The 22,997-nt window shown below is 35.9% G+C and overlaps 1 protein-coding gene across 2 annotated transcripts; it reads right to left on the bottom strand.

Moving 5' to 3' along the window:
* Window positions 1-327: 327 nt before the first annotated feature.
* On the bottom strand, window positions 328-21,538 carry OSGIN2 (oxidative stress induced growth inhibitor family member 2). 2 transcript variants are annotated; one of them, XM_027131367.1, is made up of 6 exons: window positions 21,261-21,538; window positions 13,533-13,687; window positions 7,992-8,128; window positions 7,242-7,433; window positions 4,619-4,710; window positions 328-2,195 (listed from the first exon to the last, which is right to left on the bottom strand). In XM_027131367.1, the coding sequence occupies exons 1-6, from the start codon at window positions 21,302-21,304 to the stop codon at window positions 1,160-1,162; spliced, it is 1,656 nt and encodes a 551-aa protein (XP_026987168.1). In that variant the 5' UTR covers window positions 21,305-21,538; the 3' UTR covers window positions 328-1,159. The 2 variants fall into 2 exon arrangements, with proteins under 2 accessions (XP_026987168.1, XP_026987169.1); XM_027131368.1 differs by lacking the exons at window positions 13,533-13,687; window positions 21,261-21,538 and adding an exon at window positions 8,532-10,375.
* Window positions 21,539-22,997: the final 1,459 nt, after the last annotated feature.

Raw genomic sequence — 22,997 nt, 5'->3', positions numbered from 1 at the left:
CTAATACTAAATTTCTGGGGATCTGCATGAAAACACAAGACATTAAGCACACCTAAATATAAATCAAGATAGAACATAATTCAATAAATAACCAAAGGATTAAATGCTATGTCATCTCCAGTGAACAAATTTCAAAGTAATCACCTTGAGAATAGAAAAGACAGGTTTTAACTTTTTCAATTTTAATGTTTAATAATTCTGGTAATACTCAAAAAGTATTGCAATATTGTAAGTACTTATGCCCAAATATCTTAAGTTTCAGTGACAGAACTTAACTCAGTGTTCACAAAGGAATAAATTGTTCCATTCAAAATTTACTGAACTGCAAATAGTATTATGCTAGTTAACTAGAGAATATATCTCTAAAAAATATCTCAGCAGGTTCCTGGATGTCTCAGTATATGCCAACATTATTGGACTGTTTAAATTAGAAGCTGAAACTATGAATTACCTGTCAAGGTTTCAACAATAAAAATTTTAAAAGCCCATATTTGTTAATAAATTAGATTTATACAATTGATAATTTCAAAATAAATAAAACCTGAGTAGTATATGCCCTCTACTTCCACCCACCCTCAGCATCTATCTGTACCTTCTTACATCCCATTTTCTTTTAGACCGGTGTGTCTCAAGCTTTAATAAGCATACATATTCCTTGAGGATCTCATTAAGATGTAATTTCTGATTCAGTAAGTCTGTTGTGGGTCCTGAGAGTCTACCTTTCTAACAAGCCAGAAATGAAGCTGATGCTATCTTTGAACCACCCTTTGAGCAGCAAGGTGACCCAATATATAAAGTGAGGGAAACCTCTGGCCTAATGACTGTGGTTTTATAGATTCAATGCTGTCATATTTTGTAATCAAACATAAATAAGCAACAATGATCACAAAAAATGTCTTGGAAGAAAAGAATGTTTTAGTTAAGTGAGAACTTAAAGTATACCAAATTGGCAGTGTTTCTATTTGTCTGACAATTGACACCTTTGATACATTATAATGTAATTAGGACACCAAATTCTGGTAACTTTAAAAAATAGTTACTATAGCTTGAGGCTCTCTCAGTTAATTCAAGTTCAGAAAATTCAAGCCAGTACACTGTAAAACCACTATTAAAAATCTTTAATGGTAAAGTGTTCATATAAATTACTTGTAAACCTGCTCTAAGCTATCCCATCTCCTCCTCCTCTTTCAACAAATAAATGCTGCTTTTTTTTCTTCTGTCTTGTAGCTAAACAGCGTGTAACACCCAGTGCCCCTCCCTTTAAAAATCGAACAAAATTGTCTCCAACCAAAGGACCCAATGCAAAAAGGTTGGCTTCTTTAACACACTCATATGTATATGCATCTATTTCCACAGGATTACCCTTACATGTGATTGGCTGGCTTGAGTTGTGGCCCAGGTAACACCCTTGCTCCTTCAGAAAGGACAGATTGGGATGAGAACCTATCAATACTACTGCTGCAGAGAGCTTAAATATTTTTTTTAATCCAGAGATATTTTGAAGAATGCATTTCATGTCCGACTTAAAGGAAAGCACATGGTGCTCAGGAAAACTGGTATAATCAGATAAAAGATTTGAGTCTAAAGAATATGACTGAGTACACATCATATGATAGACTTTATGGTATTCTGGATAAAGCTTTTTGGGAAGCTGTTTGAAAATTAAGCTTGGATCAGTTACTCGTCTGCGAAATACATGAATCACAGGGACATTATTGTTGTAAGCACACAGTACTGCATCAGCTGCGGTAAGCCCAGAACCTACAATTAACACTGGATCCACTTTGCCACACAACTGTCCTTTGCTTATAGCGGCTCCAAATTCAGGCATTGAATGAAACACAAAAGGAAAATCTTCCCCATCAATTTCCAAACGGCCAGGAGAATCCAATGTTCCGGTTGCCAGAGCTACATTTTCAGCAAAGAGACAGAAGGGAATATGGGAACCATCTCTTATTCGCTGATAACCCCTGATTTCCCAGTTTCTCTTGGTAAATTTTGACTTCTCTATCTGTAAATGCTGTGTTGAAATATCTCTGTCTTGACCATCATTATCAACTTGATCTCTGTAGAGTCTTGATACAGAGGTAATGTAAGTATTCTCTCTGAAATTCTTCTGAAGACCCATGACTTTTACATAATGTTTATAGTAGCGAGCTATTTCCTCTGGCATAACTCGATCCCCTTTTAGGTTCCTATAAAAAGAAAAGGAAATATATTCTATGAGGATAATACTTTTAGTTTCCATGATTAGCACTTCTCCATCTAGTAAACTATTACATCTTTTTAATTCCTCTGGACTGTCCAAGCTAAAGCTAACACTTACCATAACACTTTACAAAGAAAGAAAGCCTTTCCTTTTCTTTAAAAATGTTAATAAATTAGTTTATCAATGGAGGAAGTCCCATGAGGGTAGAGATTGTATTTAATGCATCTTTGTTTCCCCAATGCCTTGTATAAGTATCTGTTCAGATTAGCTGCCTTTATCAATAAACTTTTATTAAATAAATGGATTAAAATGTGGATATCTGAAAATTAGATTATTTTAGTCTATGTCACAATTGTAATCTAAATAATTCAGTCTATAGCTATACTATTCAGTCTGTATTCTATTTAACTATTGACTGAATTGTTTACAACCATTGAGATATTACAGGTCTGACTGCAATACATATACTTCTCAAACATAATATCTAGACACGATTTTTAATAAGTTGCTTTCTGTTTTCCTAATGACCAAAAATAATTCAGATCAGTCTTTTGCTGAACAAAATCATATTTAAGTAGATAACAGTTCTCTCTCTGTGTTTTCCTACTCATAAAGAGATCTATAAATATAAGCTGCTCTTTATGAAAAAAGCACGTTAATACATCTTTTATTTTTCACTTGAAATTTAAAGCAATGGGCATTAGTATCCTTAAACAATGCCCCAATTAGAAGTAAGTAGAAATAAAAACACCAAATCAGGGAATTCCCTGGTGGTCCAGTGGTAAGGACTCCGTGCTTTCACTGCCGAGGGCCGGGGTTTGATCCCTGGTTGGGGAACTAAGATCCCATAAGCCATGCAGTGGGGCCAAGAAAACCCAGAAAAAAACACCAAATCATTTCACATAATTCAGTGTAACTTGTAACTGGAAGAAGTTCAAAGTTTAATGACTAATAATTAAGATTTAGAATGTATTAACTCTCAATTTGTACAGAAACCCTATGTAATAGTTACTATTATTATTATCTTCATTTTGCAAACTAGGAAGTTGATAGCTAGTTTAAGTTATTTGACCAAGGTCATAACATTAGAAGGTACAGAGTCAGGATTTAAACCCTGCCAATCTCTAGAGGTCTAAGAGTCTTAACACTATGCAAGGGCAGGAACTAAAGCTAATATTTATCACAAGATTCATTTTCACATATTACTTAAACACACAATATGCTCAATTTAGAAGGATGAACACTCTGGTATGTAAATCATAAAGCTTTCTTTCCCTTTCTTACCCACATCATAAAGGGAAAAATATGTTGAGCAATTTCACTTTCTTACTTATGAAAATCAAGAACTTGTACAATTTGCCTGATTTTGCAACTTAACATTTCAAACCCATATAAAATTCCTTTTTAAAAACCCAAAAGTCATATTTGAAAGGTTTAAATTTACTCTGGTCTAAATTTACTTTCCTTAAATCTTCTTAAATTAAGGATAATTACTGTAGATTAACATGGTTTCTATCTAGCAGAAAGTCAAGCATTCAAACATTACAGCCCTGTTCTAACAAAGGTTGAGTAACTTCCTGCTTTAATTTATTGTTTCTGGCAGCAAAGTAGAGTAGATTCTGTGTATTAGTAGTTCCTATCTATAGGAATGAAAATGGCTTGAAAATGATAGGGCTTTTCATATTTCTTTTTAAATTTTGGGTTCTTTCTCCCAAATAAATACAAAATAAACTTTTATTCTTTCAAGTTGAGATTTTCATATTTTCTTTGTTTTAAAATTAATTTTCATTGAGGTATAGTTGTTTTACAATGTTGTGTTAGGGGATTTTCATATTTTCTATTCTCATATTTTAGTATTCTTATTAAATATTCACCTCTACAGCCAAGTAGGCAATCACATCATGGATTCTATTTTATTCCATCATTCTAAATTATTCATTATATATATTCTGGTTTCTCTTCAGATCATATAAATCTTAAGCGTTTTAAAATTATTCATTATATATACTCTTCTACTCTGAAAAGTCAAATACTTTAGGTATGTATACATGAGATATGCATACATGAAGTTATATATCCATTCATAAAAATAAGTTATATATATCCACTCATAAAAATAAGTAAATAAGGAAAGGATATGTAGGTGGACAAGAAAGTAACAAAACAGAGTGGTTTAACAGGAGAGTGGGATAAAACTATGATTAACAATCTGTAGACAAGCCCTTACTTCTGTGTGCTTAGTTTTATAAAATCTCTAAATAGAAACTAGCTCATAACCACTGCTGCAAAGAGGTTTTATTTGAAAGACACATGCATCAATATTATTCATCTAAGACAGGATCACAGCTAGTTTGAGATTTGCTGACAGACTCCCATTGTACACCAAAATTTTAATAGTTTTATCTTTACCTTCGTTTGCTAGATACCCAATCTTTAAATTTAAGTCCAGGTAGCTCCATCCAATTTCCAAAGCTGATTGTCAACATCGAGCCTTCCATATTCTATTTGAATAAAAAATGTACAATCAAAAAACACATTTTATCAGTAACAAGGTTTTTTTTTCTTTTTTTTTTAACCAAAGCCATCTCATTTACTATAATTAAGTCTGGATAAGCAGAGCTCTAATAAATCCTAAATGGTTGTGTAAATTACCTCTGGAAATTTATTCCAATTAACTTTCAAATATTTTCAACACTTGGTAGTATCTATATTCCTTCTTTCATGTAACTATATATTTATAAATCAGATTTACAATATTACCCAATGCCTATAATCAACATAATTAGATGCAGAATATCGTGTTAGAGGAGCAAATCAGTATTTTCATTTTAAACAAAAGGGGAAAAGTTCATTCATTTCTAACGCTTTAAATGTCTTTCCATTTTAATATTATTAACAAATCTTTTCTTTTTTTTGCGGTACGCGGTCCTCTCACTGCTGTGGCCTCTCCCGTTGCGGAGCACAGGCTCTGGACACACAGGATCAGCGGCCATGGCTCACGGGCTCAGCCGCTCTGTGGCATGTGGGATCCTCCCGGACTGGGGCACAAACCTGCGTCCCCTGCATCGGCAGGCGGACTCTCAACCACTGCGTCACCAGGGAAGCCCAAGAAATTTTTTTAAATGGGCAGCAAAATGGCTTCCCCCCCCACCCCAATCAATTATGATTGTGAAGTCTAAGCTGGTTTCAATATAGCAGGCATCGCTTTCTAAAACTAGGGAAATAAGTTAGTGGTTGCCTGATTAAGAACAGACTCACTGCTGAGGCTAATGCTGCCTTTAAGGAAGTGAGCCCCTTCAAGCTTGCCCTACTTCTACTTTGCTCAGTACAAAGCAAGAAAAGTCCAAGGGCCAAAAGCACCTTTCCCAATGATCTCTTTCAACCAACTCTTTTAGGCTATGCCTTCTTTTATCTGAACACTTCTTGTCCTGTTTCTACACAGCCCAGTATTGGGAATGGGACTTGTTATTATTATTAGCTAACATTTACAGAGCACTTACTATGTGCTACGGCTTATAAAGTCATATTATTTGTGACAGTACAAGATCACCACAGGAAGAGAATGTAGCAAGTTGCCACTGCTTTGAAGCAGGCTGGGCCTGATACTAGGATTAGAACCAAGTTTCAGGTATATATCGCTTTAGCACTGATTCAAATATGTTTTTAGTAATCAAGGCTTATCCATACTTTAACTTTCCTGAATGTAAGTGGGAGAAATGAAGTAACAGAGATCAAATATTGCCTGCACATTTTTCCAAGCAGAAAATATATATGTACAATAAAACCTCAGGAATTTATAGAAGGTTCTCTAAAAACTTAAAAAATATATTATGGCTTTTCCAATAAATGCAGTTTTATTAAGAATGCTACTTATTAACAAAGCAAATATAAACATGTAAGCTAAAAGGCACAGATATTTTGATAGTTGCTATCCATTACTATAAAGGTAATTAAGATGAAAAAGTCAGTGATATAATCTATAAAGTCCCCAAATACTCTGAAACAATCGTTTGATAAATGTAAACAACTTTTAGCCATATAACATTGCACTAATATAGGAATATCCAACTGAAGTTTATACTAAAGATTTGATATTTAAAGTTAAAATTCCCATGAAGTCTTTATTTCATAACACAGCAAAAATTATTTAACATTTATTTGTACAAGTGAGCACTCACCACACACTAGACACTGTACTAACTGCTAAGGACACAGGAGTGAAGAATAATTATTAGTTGCTGCCCGCTAATGAAATATGCTGAATCTTTATGTTGATAGTCCTCTGGTTTAACCTCTGCTATGGACTGAATTGTATCACCCCCCCAAATCCACATGCTGAAACCCTAACCCCTCAACGTTATGGCACTTGGAGATGGGGCCTTTGGAAGGTAATTAGGGCTAGATGAGGTCATGAGGCTGATGCCCTCATAACAGGATTAGTGGCTTTACAAGAAGAGAGTTCACACTCTCTTTGCTACATAAGGATATGCAAGAAAGCAGCTGTCTGCAAGCCAGAAAAAGAGCCCTCACCATAAACTGAATCATCTGGCACCTTGATCTTGGACTTTCCAGCCTTCAAAGTGTGAATCTGTTGTTTAAGACACTCAGTCTATGGTATTTTATTTTAGCAGCCCAAGCAGACTAATACAAACTTTTTTCTTTTACATTTTTCATTTAAGATCTTGAAAATGTAGGGAAATAATACATATTAGAATGAAATACTGTGTGAAATTTTGTAAACTCTACAATGAATAAATGAATTAAAAATGTTGTACTATGCAAAACATCTTGAAATATTTTCTGTATAATTCTTAGAGAAACACTTATTCTAAGACATTATCACTAATCAAATTTGGCTTAATTTCTACTAGTAATTAATTCATATTTATCCAAACACATTAAAATTCTCAGATAAAGATGTGGTAATCATCATATATAATATTATATCATAATGTTTAAGAATCAAAATGGTCTTATCAAGATGACGTATAATAATTCACATTCACTAAAATGCTAAGGAAAATATACTCACATGCCAAGCTCCACCAGGTGGACCTTTACCAAGAACTAAGTGAGGGATATAATGATGCTGTTCCAATTTCCAATGCAAAATGGATGGATAATCATACCCAAAGTCAGCATCTGGATGAAGAAGTGCGTCGAAAAGTACTGCAACAGGATTGGATGATCGACCCTCAAGGCCCTCAGACAAGTACTCTAAGTCCTGAATTTTTTTTTTTTAAAGAAAGAAAAAAGGCAGATAGAATTTGGAAAAACAAACAAAAAAACTCCGGCTAACATAATAATAGTGAAGACCATTATTGTAATCCAGCATTTCCTATAGAGTGTGCTACAAAACACTGACATTCCTTGAGATCTTAATAGATTCTCTGGTCAAATAAGTACGGGAAAAGGTTGGGTTTCAAAAAGCTAATCAGATCATTTTACTATAAAACTTGAAGATGCCTTTAATATGCTAGTATGCCTTACTATGTCTACCATGACACTCTAATAATAAAAAGCAGCATTTCCCAAACTTACCAGAGCATAGAGCACCTATTAAACTCCATCAGGAAATAATTTGTGAAATTCTGCTCTAATTAATTCAGGAAAATAAATGGAAGCAACTCAGCAGAATATATTTACAATTCTAAAATTAAAATGTTAGGTGTTACTTAGAAGAAAAGGTTTTCAGCTAAGAAATACAATGCTTATATAGTAGAAAACTAACCTTGTCTCAGTATAAATAAATTTAAAAGCATCAACATGTGAAAAATAATACCTGATCAACAATGGAAAGATGTCTCGCTTCTTCTAATTTGCTATGTAAGATTGTGTTTGGATGTATTGCTTCTGATGATAAATATGGTCTGTAGCCTGACAGCATATAAGAAAGGCAGATTCCTGAGGGTCCATTTCCTATTAAAAAAAAAAAAGGTGGAGAGGGGTGTATCTTGCATCTTAATACTCATGTTCTTTGGCTTTTCTGTTTCACAGATGGTTTTTCTCCTTCACCAATTCTTCTTTCTCTAAACTCTCAAAGCCAAGTATTCACAAGAGAAGATTTTTGTCTTCTCTCCTATTTTCTTTTGGGAGTCTCACCTACTCAAAGCTTCAACTCTCTATGCTACTAACCCTCAAAATTAGATATCTAGGCTGACCTCTTACCCCAAAAATATATCCCAAATTTCCATATGCCACTTCTTCACCTCACTGAACCACTAATAACTTAATCACAATGTGTTCAAAAGCAAATTCATGAGTTCTTCCATTTTGGTGGCCTCTCCTTTAAACCTCATTCCTTTGCTGGTATGATACTTACCAGGAAAATCCTAAGTTAATCAGGTTCTGGTTTAAACGTATTTTGTCACCTATATCCATTCAGTTGCCTTTGTTATTCTCACTCATATATTCTCACTCAGAAGACAAAAATCTCTTCTTGTTCCTCTTCAAGATTCACCTACTTCAAATCATTTCACATTCTACATTCAAATGAGTTCTCATAACAGAGTTCTCATTATGTTACCCGCGCTATGTTACCCACTCTACCCAAAGCCCTTCATTGCTTGTTTCTTCTATCCAGTGTTCTCCATGTTCTGGTCTCAACCATCTTTCAAGTCCCACCTCTTAATAATTTCCCTCTTGTATTTCTATATCCTTTACCCAAAACCAAACTGGATTTTTTGTTGTTGTTGAACTCCAACAACTACTTTGATTTCTGTAGTTCTTTTAGTCTGGGTTGCCACTTCTCTATTATATCCATCTACCAAAAATTTAATCTATCTGGGACAACTGTAAGCCATCAGAAAAATATCCTGTTCCTTGTCTAATATTTTGCCCCAAATAAAATAAGCTCAAAGATATAAACATGAAAAGTAACATCATAATATTAGGAAAGAGGTTAATATTTCTACTTATAATGCTGTAGCAAGAAGCCTTTAAGTACAACACAAAACTCAAAAGACAGAAAGGAAAATAAACCATTTGACTTCATAAAATTTTTTTTAAATGGCAAATACTGGGAGTTAAGATCTGAGGTAAAGAGCTAATTTCCTTGAATCAAAAAGAAAGAGACAAAACTAAAGAAAAATCATGATACCAACAGAAATAGAAAACAACATTTGAGAAAACCCAACACTTATTCATGTAAAAACTCTCAACAAACAACAGAGGGGAAATTCCTTAACTCGACAAAGAGTATCTACAAAAATCCTACAGCTAACATCATAATTAATGGTGAGAAATTAGGGGGGTTTTCCCTATAAGATCAAGAAAAGGATGTCTCTTCTCACCATTCCTACTCATCACACACCTTAATGGAAATCCCAGCTAATGCACTAAGACTAGAAAAGGAAATTAAAGGTATACAGATTGGGAAAGAAGAAACAAAACTGTCTTTGTTTGTAAATGCCATGATTATCTATGTCAAAAGTCCCAAAGAATTTACCAAAAAAAACCTCCTGGAAGTAACAAGCAATTATGTTGCATGAAAAAGGTTAATATATACAAGTCAATTGCTTTCCTACAGACCAGTAATGAACAAGTAGAATGTGAAATTAAATACACAACCCCACTTATATTTGCAAGAAATACTTGGGTATAAGTCTAACAAAATTCACATAAGATCTAAATGAGAAAAACCACAAAACTCTGATGAAAGAGATCAAAGAATATCTAATTGATGGAAAGCTATTCCATGTTCATGGATAGAATGATTCAATATTGTTAAGATGTCAGTTCTTCCCAACTTGATCTACAGATTTGATGCAATCAAAATAAAAATCCCAGCAAGTTACTTTGTGGATATTGGCAAACTGATTCTAAAGTTAAATGGAAGGGCAAAAGACCCAGAACTGCCAATATAATATTGAAGAACAAAGTTAGGGCTAATACCATCCAACTTCATCTTACTGTAAAACTACAGTCAATAAGACAGTGTGGAAATGAAAGAATATATAAATGAATGGAACAGAATAGACAGCCAAGAGATAGATCCTCACAAATACAGTCAACTTATTTTTGACAAAAGAGCGAAGGCAATGCAATGGAGAAAGGATAATCTTTTCAACAAATGGTACTAGAACAACTGGACATCCACATGTAAAAAATGTGAATCTAGATAATAACTTTATATCTTTACAAAAATGAATTAAAACAGATTATAGACCTAAATATAAAACATAAAATTATAAAACATCTAGAAAATAACTATGAGAAAATCTAGGTGACGTTGGGTTTGGTAATGAGTTTTTAGATATAACACCAAAAGCAAGATCTATGAAAGAAAAAAACTGATATGCAGGACTTCTTAAAACTTATGCTCTGCCAAGTAACTGTTAAGAGAATGAAAAGGCAAGTCACAGACTAGGAGCAAATATCTGCAAAACATGTATTTGATAAAGTACTTGTTTCTAACATATACAAAGAACTCTTAAATCTCAACCATAAGAAAACCACCAACACAATCAATTAAAAAGTAGGGAAAAGCTCTGTACCTCAAGGTATAGAGATGGAATATAAGCATATGAGAAATTACTCAACATTGTATATCATTACAGAACTGCAAATTAAAACAAGATACTACACACCTATCATAATGGCTAAACCCCAAAACACAGACAGTATCAAATGTTTCCAAGGATGTGGAACAACAGGAACTCTCATTCATATTTGCTGGGAATGCAAAATGATACAGTCACTTTGGAAGACAATTTGACAGTTTCTTAAAAAGCTAAACATAGTCTTACCATATGACCCAGCAATCACACTCCTAGGTGGGTTGAAAACTTAATGGCCATGCAAAAATCTGCACATAAATGTTTGCAGCACTTTACTCATAAATGTCAAACACTGTAAGCAACCAAGATGTGCTTCAATAAGCGAATGGATAAACTGAAACATCCATACAATGCAATAGTATCCAGTGATAAAAAGAAATGAGTATCAAGCCATGAAAAGACAGAGAGAAGGATCTTAAATGCATATTGCTAAGTCAAATAAGCCAGTCTGAAAAGGCTACATACAGTGATTCCATATATATGACATTCTGGAAAAGGCAAAACTATAGAGGTAGTAAAAGATCAGTTGTTACCAAGGTTTGATAGTTGAAGGAAAGGATTAATGGGTAGAACACAGGAGGTTTTTAGGGCAGTGAAACTATTTTATATGATGTTATAATACATGACATTATACACCCAGCAAAACCCATAGAACTGTACAACCCAAAGAGTGAACCCTAATGTGCACTATAGATTTTAGTTAATAATAATGTATAAAAACAGTGGTTCATCAATTGTGACAAATGGACCACACCAAAGCAAGATGTTAATAAAAGGTATAAAAGGGGGTTGGGAAGGAGAAGAAAAGGAATATATAATAAAGATGTTAATAAAAGGTATAAAAGGGGGTTGGGAGAGTATTTACAGAAATATTCTCTGTAATTTGTTTCATTTTCCTATAGACTTAAACTGCTCTAAATAAAGCCTATTAAAATAAATACTGACTATACGAAAAATAGTGGGAGTTAATATCTCAAAGAATCAAAAAGAAATAACACTCAAAAGACAATACAAAAAGAATACAAATAAACAGTTCATAGAGAAATATATACACAGGCAGAATGTGCCCCAACTCCCAGAGATTTCCCATTCCTAACCCCAAGAACCTGAGCGTGTTACCTTACAGAGAAAAACGACTTTGTAGATGTGATTAAATTAAGGACCGTGAGCTAGAGAGAGTAGCCTGGATTATCCAGGTGGGCCCAATCTAATCACACAAGTCCTTAAAAACAGAGACCCTTTCCCACCTGTGGTAAGGAGGAACCATAACTATGAAAGGTTAAAAGAGAAACAACACTGCTGGCTTTGAAGATGCAGAAGGGGTCCAGGAGCCAAGGAATACTAGCCTCTAGAAACTGGGAAAGCAAGGAAACATTCTATCTACCCTAGAGCCTCCAAAAGGAATGCAGCCCTGCTGATACCTTGATTTTAGCCCAGTGAGACCACTGTTGGACTTCTGTTCTATAGAACAGTTAAATACATTTATGTTGTTAAAGCCACCAGGTTTGCGGTAATGTGTTATGACAGCAACAGAAAACCAATTACATACATTAAGGAAATTAGCCCTTTATTATGATCAGCTGGCAGTGCTACTGCCAGCAATAATAGCCCTATATACATGAGGTTAAGCTACGCTTTGGCTAGCTGAGGCAAAATAGGAACAGATTGTTTTGGGGGAAGTAAGGTGCAGATGAAAGTAGTTTTTCCTTTTCTGACCCTGCCATAGCCCAACTAGAACAAGAAGACATAGGTTCCTTTGCCTATGGCAAGACATCCAGGATGGAAAACCAGGGTTGGATATAAGTGGGAAATGAACGTGAGATTTAGTTTCCAAGATATCTTGGATGAGAAATACTGCAAACACTGTCAGCTCCCCTAGAGGGGAATCTAGTGTAGAACTATCTTGCTTTCCTTCCTTCTTTCCTTTACTGAATCTCCTATGGAGAGATGTCAATATGCCAGACAGAGCACAGGACTTTCCTCTCCATTAACTTGAAACAAGTCAAAGAAACTAAGGAAGTTGTATGCCATCAAGGTACATTATGTCCCATAATTCCTTCCTTTGGCTTGGTTTCACACTATAGTACTTGTCAAACTTCATGAGTTTGAATATTAAAGATACATATGACAGGTAATTAAATACATGCAATAAAACAAAATCATAAAATTTTATAATTTTGAATTAGGTTTTATTAATAACTTAATTTTTAATCTTATATACCTATCTATTGAGGTGGTACAACAGATATACAATAGTAACATATGGTTAAAATATTATAAACCTAACTGTAGAGTACTATAATGTTCTTTACTAACTGAGCACTGACTACTAACTTGCACAGGTTACTCAACTACTGAGTTTCCCTGTCTGTCCATACCCTACAACCTCAGAGGGCTATAGCGTTTTAAAGCATAATCCAATAATGTACACAGAATGCTCTATACAGGGCTCTAATAACATTGGTTATCATCATTATCATGACACTGTCATATAAGTAACACAACTGATAGACTACTGATATTTTAAAATAATAGAGTAATATCAACCCTTCAATGAAAAAATGTTCTATTCTAACACAGAATCTAATATCAGATCAACCAATTCCTCTCTCCAAGGATTTGGTTATTGGTTATTTAAAAATATTAAGCAACCTAAGAATACTTTTCAATACAATCCTAAGAACTTATGCTATGCAACTGTGCATTTATAAAAGTAGTAAGGATCAGAACTGTAATTTTAAGAGATAAAATGCAATAAAACTTACCTATTACTACCACAGGCAAAGTCACTGATGAATCTTCAAGTAAAGAAGTTTCTTCAACTAATGGCATAGCTTTAACTTTTCGCCCCAAATTATCACCAAAATATTGCACTAAGGAATTAAAAATCTCTCCTTCAGTTTCAGGGTCACTATAGTTTCTTTTAAAAGGAAAATATGGAACAAAAACAAAACAACAGATATACAGTCAATATAGCCTTTATAAAAATCTGTCTTTATTCAGATTTTATTTAGGCCATAAAATATTCAATAGTTCCATAAAAGGAGAAAAGGAAATCCTTTTGATTAATGCTTTCAAATTAGTACCTTAGCCATGTCAATGTACACCACTTTGCTAGAAATCCTAAATACAGTGGTCCCTCGGTATCCAAGGGGGGTTGGTTCCAGAACCCCACCCTCACTCCCCAAATACCAAAATCCATGGATCCTCAAGTCCCTTATATAAAATGGCATACTATTTGCATATAACCTACCTATATCCTCCCACATAGTTTAAACCATCTCTAGATTACTTATACCACCTAATACAATGTAAATGCTATGTATGTAGTTGCCTGCATGCAGCCAATTCAAGTTTAGCTTTTTGGAACTTTCTGGAATTTTTTCTTTCCCAAATATTTTCCATCTGCAGTTGGTTGGATCCATGGAGGCAGAACATGTGGATATGGAGGGCTGAATGTAGCTGCTCATGTCTCTTTAATGCCTTGAAGGCAAGTCTTAAATAAGAAGCTATTTTTAATGACCAAAGACATAACATTGTATTAGGGATTTTTATAATTCTGAGATCTCCTAGGACTGGAAAGTTTCTCATTCACTTTTTTCTCATTAATAAAAAGATGAGTGCAATAGAGGTAGTATATTTGGGAAAAAACAGTCACATAATACTTTAAGGAAAAGTTACTGAACTTATATATTACAAATGGTGCATTTTGGTAAAAAAATAAGGTTTATACATCTTATTCTCAAAGAGATACTGAAAAATGCAAAGATCTTAACATTAATTTCCAGTCTACCTTCTTTCCCAACTGCCTCCCTAGAAACTAGTTTTGGCGTTCTGACAAGCTCATGTAATAAATGGAGTATCCTTTGAACACAGTTAGTTTTGCATTATACTAGAGATAACTTCAGAACAGAATTCCTGAATTATTTTTCATTTTCATATAGTCAGAAACAGGCCAATGTCTGAAAATATTAAACAGTACTGACCAGTGGGTGAGTGTGCTTATTACTATTCCTAAAATGATAAACGTGGGAATGGATCAGTTATTTCACAGGACTCACTGATCCTTGGGCGAGGATGACACATGGAAAGAATTAGGCAGAGACCAAAATTTCTGCTTCCCTATAACCTTCCAAGTTCCCAAACTACCCCAGGATAGGGCAGAGTTCCCCAGGATACACTGATAGATTTCCCACCCCCAGTAATTGGGCTCCCCTAACAATACATGGCCCCTTTCGGCCAGAACTGATACCCTTTGGATATGGCTACTTAGGAAAGCCCCTCCTCACATTGCAAGCCTGCCCCTGAAAGAAGTCTTATGCTCAATCCATCCCTTTCAGAGCATTCCAACTCCCACCACTGATCAGATCCAGATGTACTGGCTGTCTTGCCTTCTGCTTCTTGACAACTGAACTCAACAAGGATATATTATACTTGAGCCTGTCCCTGATATTTCTCCAAAGTGTGTGCCCAGGACAGGTTCCCCAGCTTCCTTTGGATGCTTCTGATTAGTCCTTTTAGGTATCCAGGCCTCGTTAATATTATGGTGGTTGTAAAGGCCACAGTTCTTTTTCATGAGATGCAGACATCATGGCCAGTCTCCTCCTGACATCCCTATCTCAAACACTGTTGCTTCCATATATATAACCTGGAATTTAATTAATAAAAATGATCATCACTCTAAGATTCTGATAATTAAAAAGATGTCTCCTTCTTCAAACCCTAACAAATGTTTCACATTAATAAAAGGGCAGATATGCTGGGGGTTAGAGTCAACTTGAGACTATATAAATATTAAACTAGATACTTGAATATTATCTGATATCCTGTACACTCTGAGAGCAAACTGATAATCCTCTGAATGACTGAATGAAGGTACTTTAGCAGTTACTACCATATTTGATTTTATAAGCAAAACTCAATGATCTAAAATGCCTTGGTCAGTTTCTTAAGTCTAAAAATAAACACTGTGAAACAAATATTTAATATTTAAATTCCTTAAGAACAAAAAAATCATGGCTAGAAGTGTTGGCTTAAACTCCGAATCACTTTTACTTAAAGGTACAGTAGAATTCATTTTTTTAATAACTTATTAAGAAGCATTTAATATTCTAAGTCAAGATGTCTCAAGAAACCTTTTTTTTTTTCTTGCAGGCCTCAGAATTTTAATATAGCTATCAATTCTATAAATTGACTATACATTTTGTTTTGAATTTTATTTATTTTTGTACAGCAAGTTCTTATTATTTATCTATTTTATACATATTAGTCAACCCCAATCTCCCAATCATATATGTCAATCCCAATCTCCCAATTCATCCCACCACCACCAACCCCGACTATACATTTTACAAGGATCTTTCATTACACTGGACTAGTCTTCTCAAATAATTGGTTTATACTTAAGAAAAAAGAGGTTAAGACAATTAGAAATAAAATGCCTCCTCTGTTAGGCTTCTATCAAGAAAGACAAAGTTTTCAAGAGCTCAAAAACATCAGAAAAACAACAGATCATCTGATCAGGCCTTAAACCAAGGTAAATAAATAGAGGGAACTTGGTAATGCTTTAAAAAAAAAAGACCTTTAATGAGATATAATTCACATATAAAATTCACCCTTCTATTTATTTTTTTTTGGCGGCACCACTTGGCATGTGGGATCTTAGTTCCCTGACAGGGATTGCACTCACACCCCCTGGAGTGGAAGCACGGAGACTTAACCACTGGACTGCCAGGGAAGTCCAAAATTCACCCTTTTAAAGTGTACAATTCAGGGTTCTAAGTAGTCACAAGGTTTTTCAATCACTACCAATAACTTCAGAGAAATTTTATCACCCCAAAAGTATATGCTGCACCCCTTAGCACTCATTCTTCATTCTTCCCTCCCTGCAGCCATTGGTGGCCATTAATCTACTGTCTTACTGATGCCTACTCTGGAAATTTCAAATAAATGGAACTCCTCATACATTATGTAGCCTTTTGTGTCTGGCTTCTTCCACTTAACATGTTTTCAAGGTTCAGCCAGGTGGTAGGATATATTGGTACTTCATTCCTTTTTATGCCTGAATAATATTCCATTGTATATTACCCACTCATGAGCTGATAAACATTTGGATGGTTTCCACTTTTTGGCTATTACAAATATGCTATGAACATTCATATAAATTTTTGTGTGGATAAATGTTTTCATTTCTCTTAGGAGTGCATGCAATGGCTGGGCCGTAAACGCTATGTTTAACATCTTGAGGAATTAGCAAACTATTTTCCCAAGTGTGCATCATCTTACGTTCCCACCAGTGATATGAGGGTCCCAATGTCTCCACATCCTCACCAGCATGTTATTTTTTGTGTTTTTTAGTTTAGCCACTCTAGTAGGTGTAAAGTAGCATCTCATTGCAGTTTTGATTAGCATTTCCCTAATGACTAATAATGTTAAGCATCTTTTCATGTGCTTATTGGCCATCTGTGTATCTTCTTTGGAGAATAATTCAAATTATTTGCCCACCTTCCAACTGGGCTGTCTTTTTTATTGTTGAGTTAAAAAAATTCTTTATATGTCCTGGATACAAGTCCCTTTTTGGATATATGATTTGTAAATATTTTCTCCCATTTTGTGGGTTGTCTTTTCACTTTCTTTATATTGTCTTTTAAATCACAAAAGTTTTAATTTTCGATCAAGTCCAATTTATTTTTTTCTTTTGTTGCTGTACTTTTGGTGTCATATCTAAGAAAGCACTGCCTAATCTAAGATTACAAACCTGTTTTCTTCTATGAGTTTTATAGTTCTAGTTCTTAAATTTAGGTCTTTCATCCATTTTGAGTTAACTTTTATATATAGTATGAGGTAGCAGTCCAACTTCATTCTTCTGCTTGTGAATATTCATCTGTCCTGGCATCATTTGTTGAAAAGACTGATATTTCCCTTTTGTCTTGGGATCCCACAGAAATCAACTGACAACAAATGAAGGGAATTATTTCTGGACTCTCAATTCTATTCCATTGATCTATGTTTATCTTTATGCCAACGTAACACTGTCTTGATTACAGTTTCTTTGTAGTAAGTTGTAAAATTAGGAAGTGTGAATCCTCCAACTTTGTTCTTTTTTCAAGATTGTCTTGGCTATTCTGGGTTCCTTGTAATTCCATGTGACTTTTAGGATCTGCTCATCAATTTCTGAAAAAAAAAAGGCAGCTAGGATTTTGATAGGATTACACTGAATTTGTAGATAAATTCAAGGAATATTGCCATTATTGCCATCTTAAGAATACTAAGCTTTTCAATCCATGAACATGGGATTCCTTACCATTTATTTAGGCCTCCTTTCATTCTTTTCAATGTTTTCTAGTTTTCAATGTACAACTTTCACATTTCTTCTGTTAAATTTATTCCTAAATATTTCATTCTCTTTGATGCTAGTATAAACTGAATTGTTTTATCAATTTCACTGTCAGATTGTTCATTGTAAGTGTACAGAAATACAACTGATTTTTGTATGTTGATCTTGTATTCTGCAATATCACTGAATTCATTTACTAGATCTAGTAGGTTTTTTGTGTGTGTGTGGGCCTCAAGCAATTTGACACTAGTCTCTCCCAAGACTCAAGTAGAGTATATACAGCCAAAGTTTTAGCTTATCTTAATTCTCCAGAGTATATGTAATTTGTTCTGATTTTCTACTAACTGGTCATAGGTATAATCTTTGTGTATATAATCCATAATATTGGTATAAACTATTTGTAATAAACTTGCATGGTACTTGATAAATACTGGTTTAACACAGGCATGAAAAACTGAACCAAGAGAAGAAATGAAAATAAGGTTCACTGAATTTACATAAAGCAACAATGAAACAAAGACCTATTAGTAAGTATTCTTTCTAAAAAATTCAGAGTCTAAACTATAAATTTAGTATTGCTGTACATATTTTACAGTATATGCATACTATATGCATACTGTGTTCACAGGTCTATGAACAGTGAAAATTTCCACTGCAGATATCCAATTTGCTGAATGTTTGTTCTATTTAAAACAAGTACTTGAGTAATAAAAAAATCTACTTTAAAAAAATCTACTTTTCCTTTGAGGCAGTAAATTGGAAAATATAATTAAATTTTAGGAATAGTAAAGAACAGCACTTTACACATATGCAGAAATAGTTACCTTATTCTTAGGCATCAAATTAGAAGACTATTTGAAATTTCAGATGATTTTAGATGCCTTCCATGTTGTGTTTTTGAAACATTATGGTCCAAAGACTCAAAACAAATTTAAAAGGATGGCACAGACATAATATTTGAATAACAAAACACTTTTCTCACACCAGCAATACTTTTCTAAATGATCCTTCAAAATGAAATGCTTTACTACCTGAGTTTAGTCTTTGGAAGCATGAGCTTAGATTTTTACCAAATTGATATTACCATAAGAAAAGAAGGTTCTAAAGTCACAAAGGAAGTCAGTCACACTCTTTATCTTCTAGAACAGGAAGTATGGAAGTTTTCTTCCTTGGAAAGTTAGGAGACAGTTCTCTCACAATATTTATTCTTTCAGATATAAGGCAAGATCCAAAATGTAGACACTGTCACTATTGGTTTTAAAATGTGCTCCTAATGAGATTACTCAAAAAAAAAAAATTGTGCTAGTAAATTATAAACCTTCTTCTAAGGAAATGTTTTAATTATTAAATAAACGTTTTCTTTTTTAAATTTTAGATAAGATAGAGCTGTTTATACAATGGAAATATGGTTTATCAATCACAATTTTTATTCTTTGGCTAGCAGGCTTGTTTTCCCTTATCCCTCAAGATCAAAATATAGCAAATACATTGTTTTCACCTCCTCCTCCACATTTCTGTACAAGGACGTAAGCACATGATATTTACTACCTAGGGTTAGTTGAACACGTATGAATCCCAAGCTGTGTCCTTAGAATTCAACTGTACCAAAAGGTGTCAAAAGGCTTTTGGACAGTACTTTCTAAAAAGCATATTATTTTCTCAGGGGCTTCAGTTTAACAAGTTTTCACTAGGCGAACTTGTTTTCTAAAGTTCTCCAAAGTGGATCTGATACTCTCAAATCACTGTCAAGTAGCACCACACAAATTTGCCTAGAATTTAATATCCAGCAGTTTATTACATAAAATAATTTTTAATATCCAGAATTTAGAGACTCCTACAAAACTCACTGAGAAGGTAGGCAAGCCTGGATTGCTGCTCTAGTTCAACAGGAATTCTGAGTCTTTTCTGTGCCTTACACACCTTTTGCAATTTGGTGAAGCCTCTGGACCTCTTCTTTGAATAATATTATTAAACACATAACAGGATTTACAAGGAAACTAAAAAGTAAACTTGGAATATGTTTTTATGTATTCCTCTATTGTATTAAATAACAAGTTCAGTGATGTAAAATAATTACTGTAATCTTGAAGAAATAAATAAACAGTATTTCTAGGTATCTGCAACAATTAATGTGGTATGAAAATATTTGTGATTTCTATTGATGACAAAGTCACAAATACTACTGTGATTTACTGCTTATATTCACAGTTGAAGAAAACAGATTTTGGTTAAAGTTGAGTGAAAATTCCTGGTACCTTTCTTTACATCCAAGTTCACTGGCCACCTAAAGTCTATATATGCAGCCCAATTTAAGAACTCTGATCAGAATTTCATATTTTACAAAAGAAGTTTTGCATATCATTATTCTAGCACATTCGTGTATATATAAGGCAAAGCACTTCACTAAAGTCTTCGCTAAGCTTATCTTTTCTTCACCACAAGGTTAAAACTAGTTTCAAATTGCTTTCGGTCTTTCTCTCCATAACTGAATGAAATGTTGGCCAACTGTGCTAGATCTAGTAAATAAACTTTTATTTTAAAATGTATTATCCGTATCACCCCTAAAAACGTTCCTCATAATGTTAGTCTAGAATCGCGACATTTTTCAAATTTCTACAATATATATGACTTACAATGACTGACATCTTAAAAGTCAGAAACATATTTGTAGCTAGAACATCACATTTCAAACATAGCTCCCTGCCTCCCTTCAACCCAGTAACTTACGTTATTAGATTTTTTTTTTAAGAAAAAAAAATGTTTAAGGTGTGTGTGGGGCTGGGAGAACCTCACAACCCTTCACTAAAACTTTGCACTACTTTTAAGTCTCAGTTCGCCGTAAACCGACTAGATCCGGGCCTAGCCGGTCCCGCAGTCCCGTGACTAATACGGTCCAGGGAGAGGAAAAGGGGACAACAGAGGAGAGTCCCCCAGAGCCAGGAGCCAAGGCGGGGAACCTCGACTAGAAAGGAACCAGGAGGAAGCAGCAGTCGAGGCGGGAGGCCTCTGCAATTCAGGCGCTTGCCTTCCACCCCCGACCCGTCCCCGACTCCCTAACCCGCGCGGCCTCTACCCATTTCGGCCCCTGCCCTGCCGCAGGGCCCCGCAGCACTCTAACCTCCGCCTGCCCCCTTTTCTTCCACGGTGGAGAAGTCACCTGAAATGACCGGCCAGGGAGCAGCGGCAGCACCACACGGGCATGGAGCGCGGCGCACGGGGCGCCCGAGCGCGACCGCCACGGCCACCTCCCTCGGCGGGGTTGCCCGTTCAGGACGCCCGCCCGGTTACGGGGTCCTCGGGGCGCCCGCGCCCCGCGCCTAGCCGTTGCAGCGGCTGCCGGAAGCTGCGGTTCAGCAGCCGGCCGGGCTCTGGAGCACCCAAGTCCGCTTCAGGAAAGCGGCTTCCGCTCCTCGACTACTGGCAGCCGGACGCCGGCGGCCTATGATCTCTGGGCGCCGCGAAGGGGGCGGAACGGGGCGGGGACGCTGCGACGGCTGCGGCGGAGGCGGGCGGGCTCCTCCTCGCAGGTGCGGAGGCGGTGGCGGCGGGCGAGGCCCGGGATTGGTGGAGCCGCGGCCAGAGCGAGGGGCCCGGCCTGAAGAAGTGTTGGCTGAGAGGGCGGGGGGCCGAGGCAGTCCGCCCACCAGACGGCTGGCGGTGGCTACTGGGGCCCGGGCCTCGGCCTGCGCCCTGCGGCGTGGGAGGTTGGCGAGGCTGGGAGGATGTGCGTCCTGAGTGCCGGATGACAAGGGGAAGAGGAAGAGCTACTAACCTCGGTAGCGGGACGGATGGGGGAAATCCCTGCGTGATGCGCGGCCTCTGCGACCCGAGCACCCCAGTGTCTCCAGAGTCGGTCCACGCGGGCCTCTCACTGAGGACGCCCGGCAAGACCGAGATTCCCGCTCGACGAAAACCACTTTAGCGCCTTACCTCGCGCTGGCCTGGGCGCAGACGCCCGGAGCTTGCGCGCGCTTTTCGTTCTTGACCCTGCCTCACAATCGCCTGAGAGAACTCATCAAACCATGGGTGCCCGGGCCCCACCCCAAGGGTTCTGATGGGGGAAGTCTGGCTTTCCGACTGAGGCCCCCCTTCCTGAAGTGGCATCGCTGGTTAAAAGTACAGGTGCTCAGCCCCGCCCCAGATTCACTGAGTACCTTTCATGGAGGGGGAAAGGGCAGGGACGTGTATTTTTTTAAGTCCCTCCAGGTGGTTATAATGCAAGAAAAATTAGAAAGTACCGAGTAATGAGTGTTCCCATTCGGTATTTTCAAGAAATGAAGGGGGGGAAAAAAACTGGGAGAAGTGATTAATTGCATATACTGTTATATAGAGATGTCTTTCTATCCCTCTTTCCAAAGAGCGCTAATTATTTTTGCAGTTAAAATCTGGGATACGTAAGTTTCTGGTTTTAAATAATTTTTTAAGTTCTCAATTTTTGCTGAATGTTGTCATTGAACAAACTTGGACTTAGCAGGTATTTTAGAGTCTGTGGAGCTTGAAATGAAGTTTTAGGACTCAGCCTGACTCCAGGATTATACAATCTAAAATAATATATTCATTCATACATATACACTTATATTCATGTTACTCTAATGTTTATTTTACTTTAATGTTTCAGAAAGTGAAGCATAATTTTCTGTTGATATTCATAACATTATCCTTTTAAAGGAACTAAATTCATAATAGCTATGCCAATCCAGAGAACTGAAATATTTAAAACTGTAAGTTTTATGAGTACTTTGTATAACTTTTTCTTTTCTTTATGGCTTTGTTTTCACATTGAGTTTCTTGTGGTATTTTCAGATGAATTAATAAAGTGAGCATATCAAATTTTAGCCTTAAGCAGACGTGTATTTAAACCTCGGGAACTTGCTATCATGGTTTACCCTTGATA

The sequence above is a fragment of the Aethalodelphis obliquidens genome, unplaced genomic scaffold, assembly GCF_003676395.1.
Source record: "Aethalodelphis obliquidens isolate GAN/ISIS:26980383/991018 unplaced genomic scaffold, ASM367639v1 scaffold39, whole genome shotgun sequence".
NCBI lineage: Eukaryota > Metazoa > Chordata > Mammalia > Artiodactyla > Delphinidae > Aethalodelphis > Aethalodelphis obliquidens.
This window is presented reverse-complemented; position numbering and strand designations above follow the sequence as displayed.

What these genes read in the sequence shown, in the direction of transcription:
- OSGIN2 (XM_027131367.1), bottom strand. Translation starts at nt 21,304, where the DNA reads ATGCCCGTGTGGTGCTGCCGCTGCTCCCTGGCCGGTCATTTCAG. An exon ending in TTTGCCTGTGGTAGTAATAG is followed by an intron (nt 8,129 to 13,532) that starts GTAAGTTTTATT and finishes TTTTTTTAATAG; the next exon opens with GAAATGGACCCTCAGGAATC. An exon ending in ATCTTTCCATTGTTGATCAG is followed by an intron (nt 7,434 to 7,991) that starts GTATTATTTTTC and finishes AAAAAAATTCAG; the next exon opens with GACTTAGAGTACTTGTCTGA.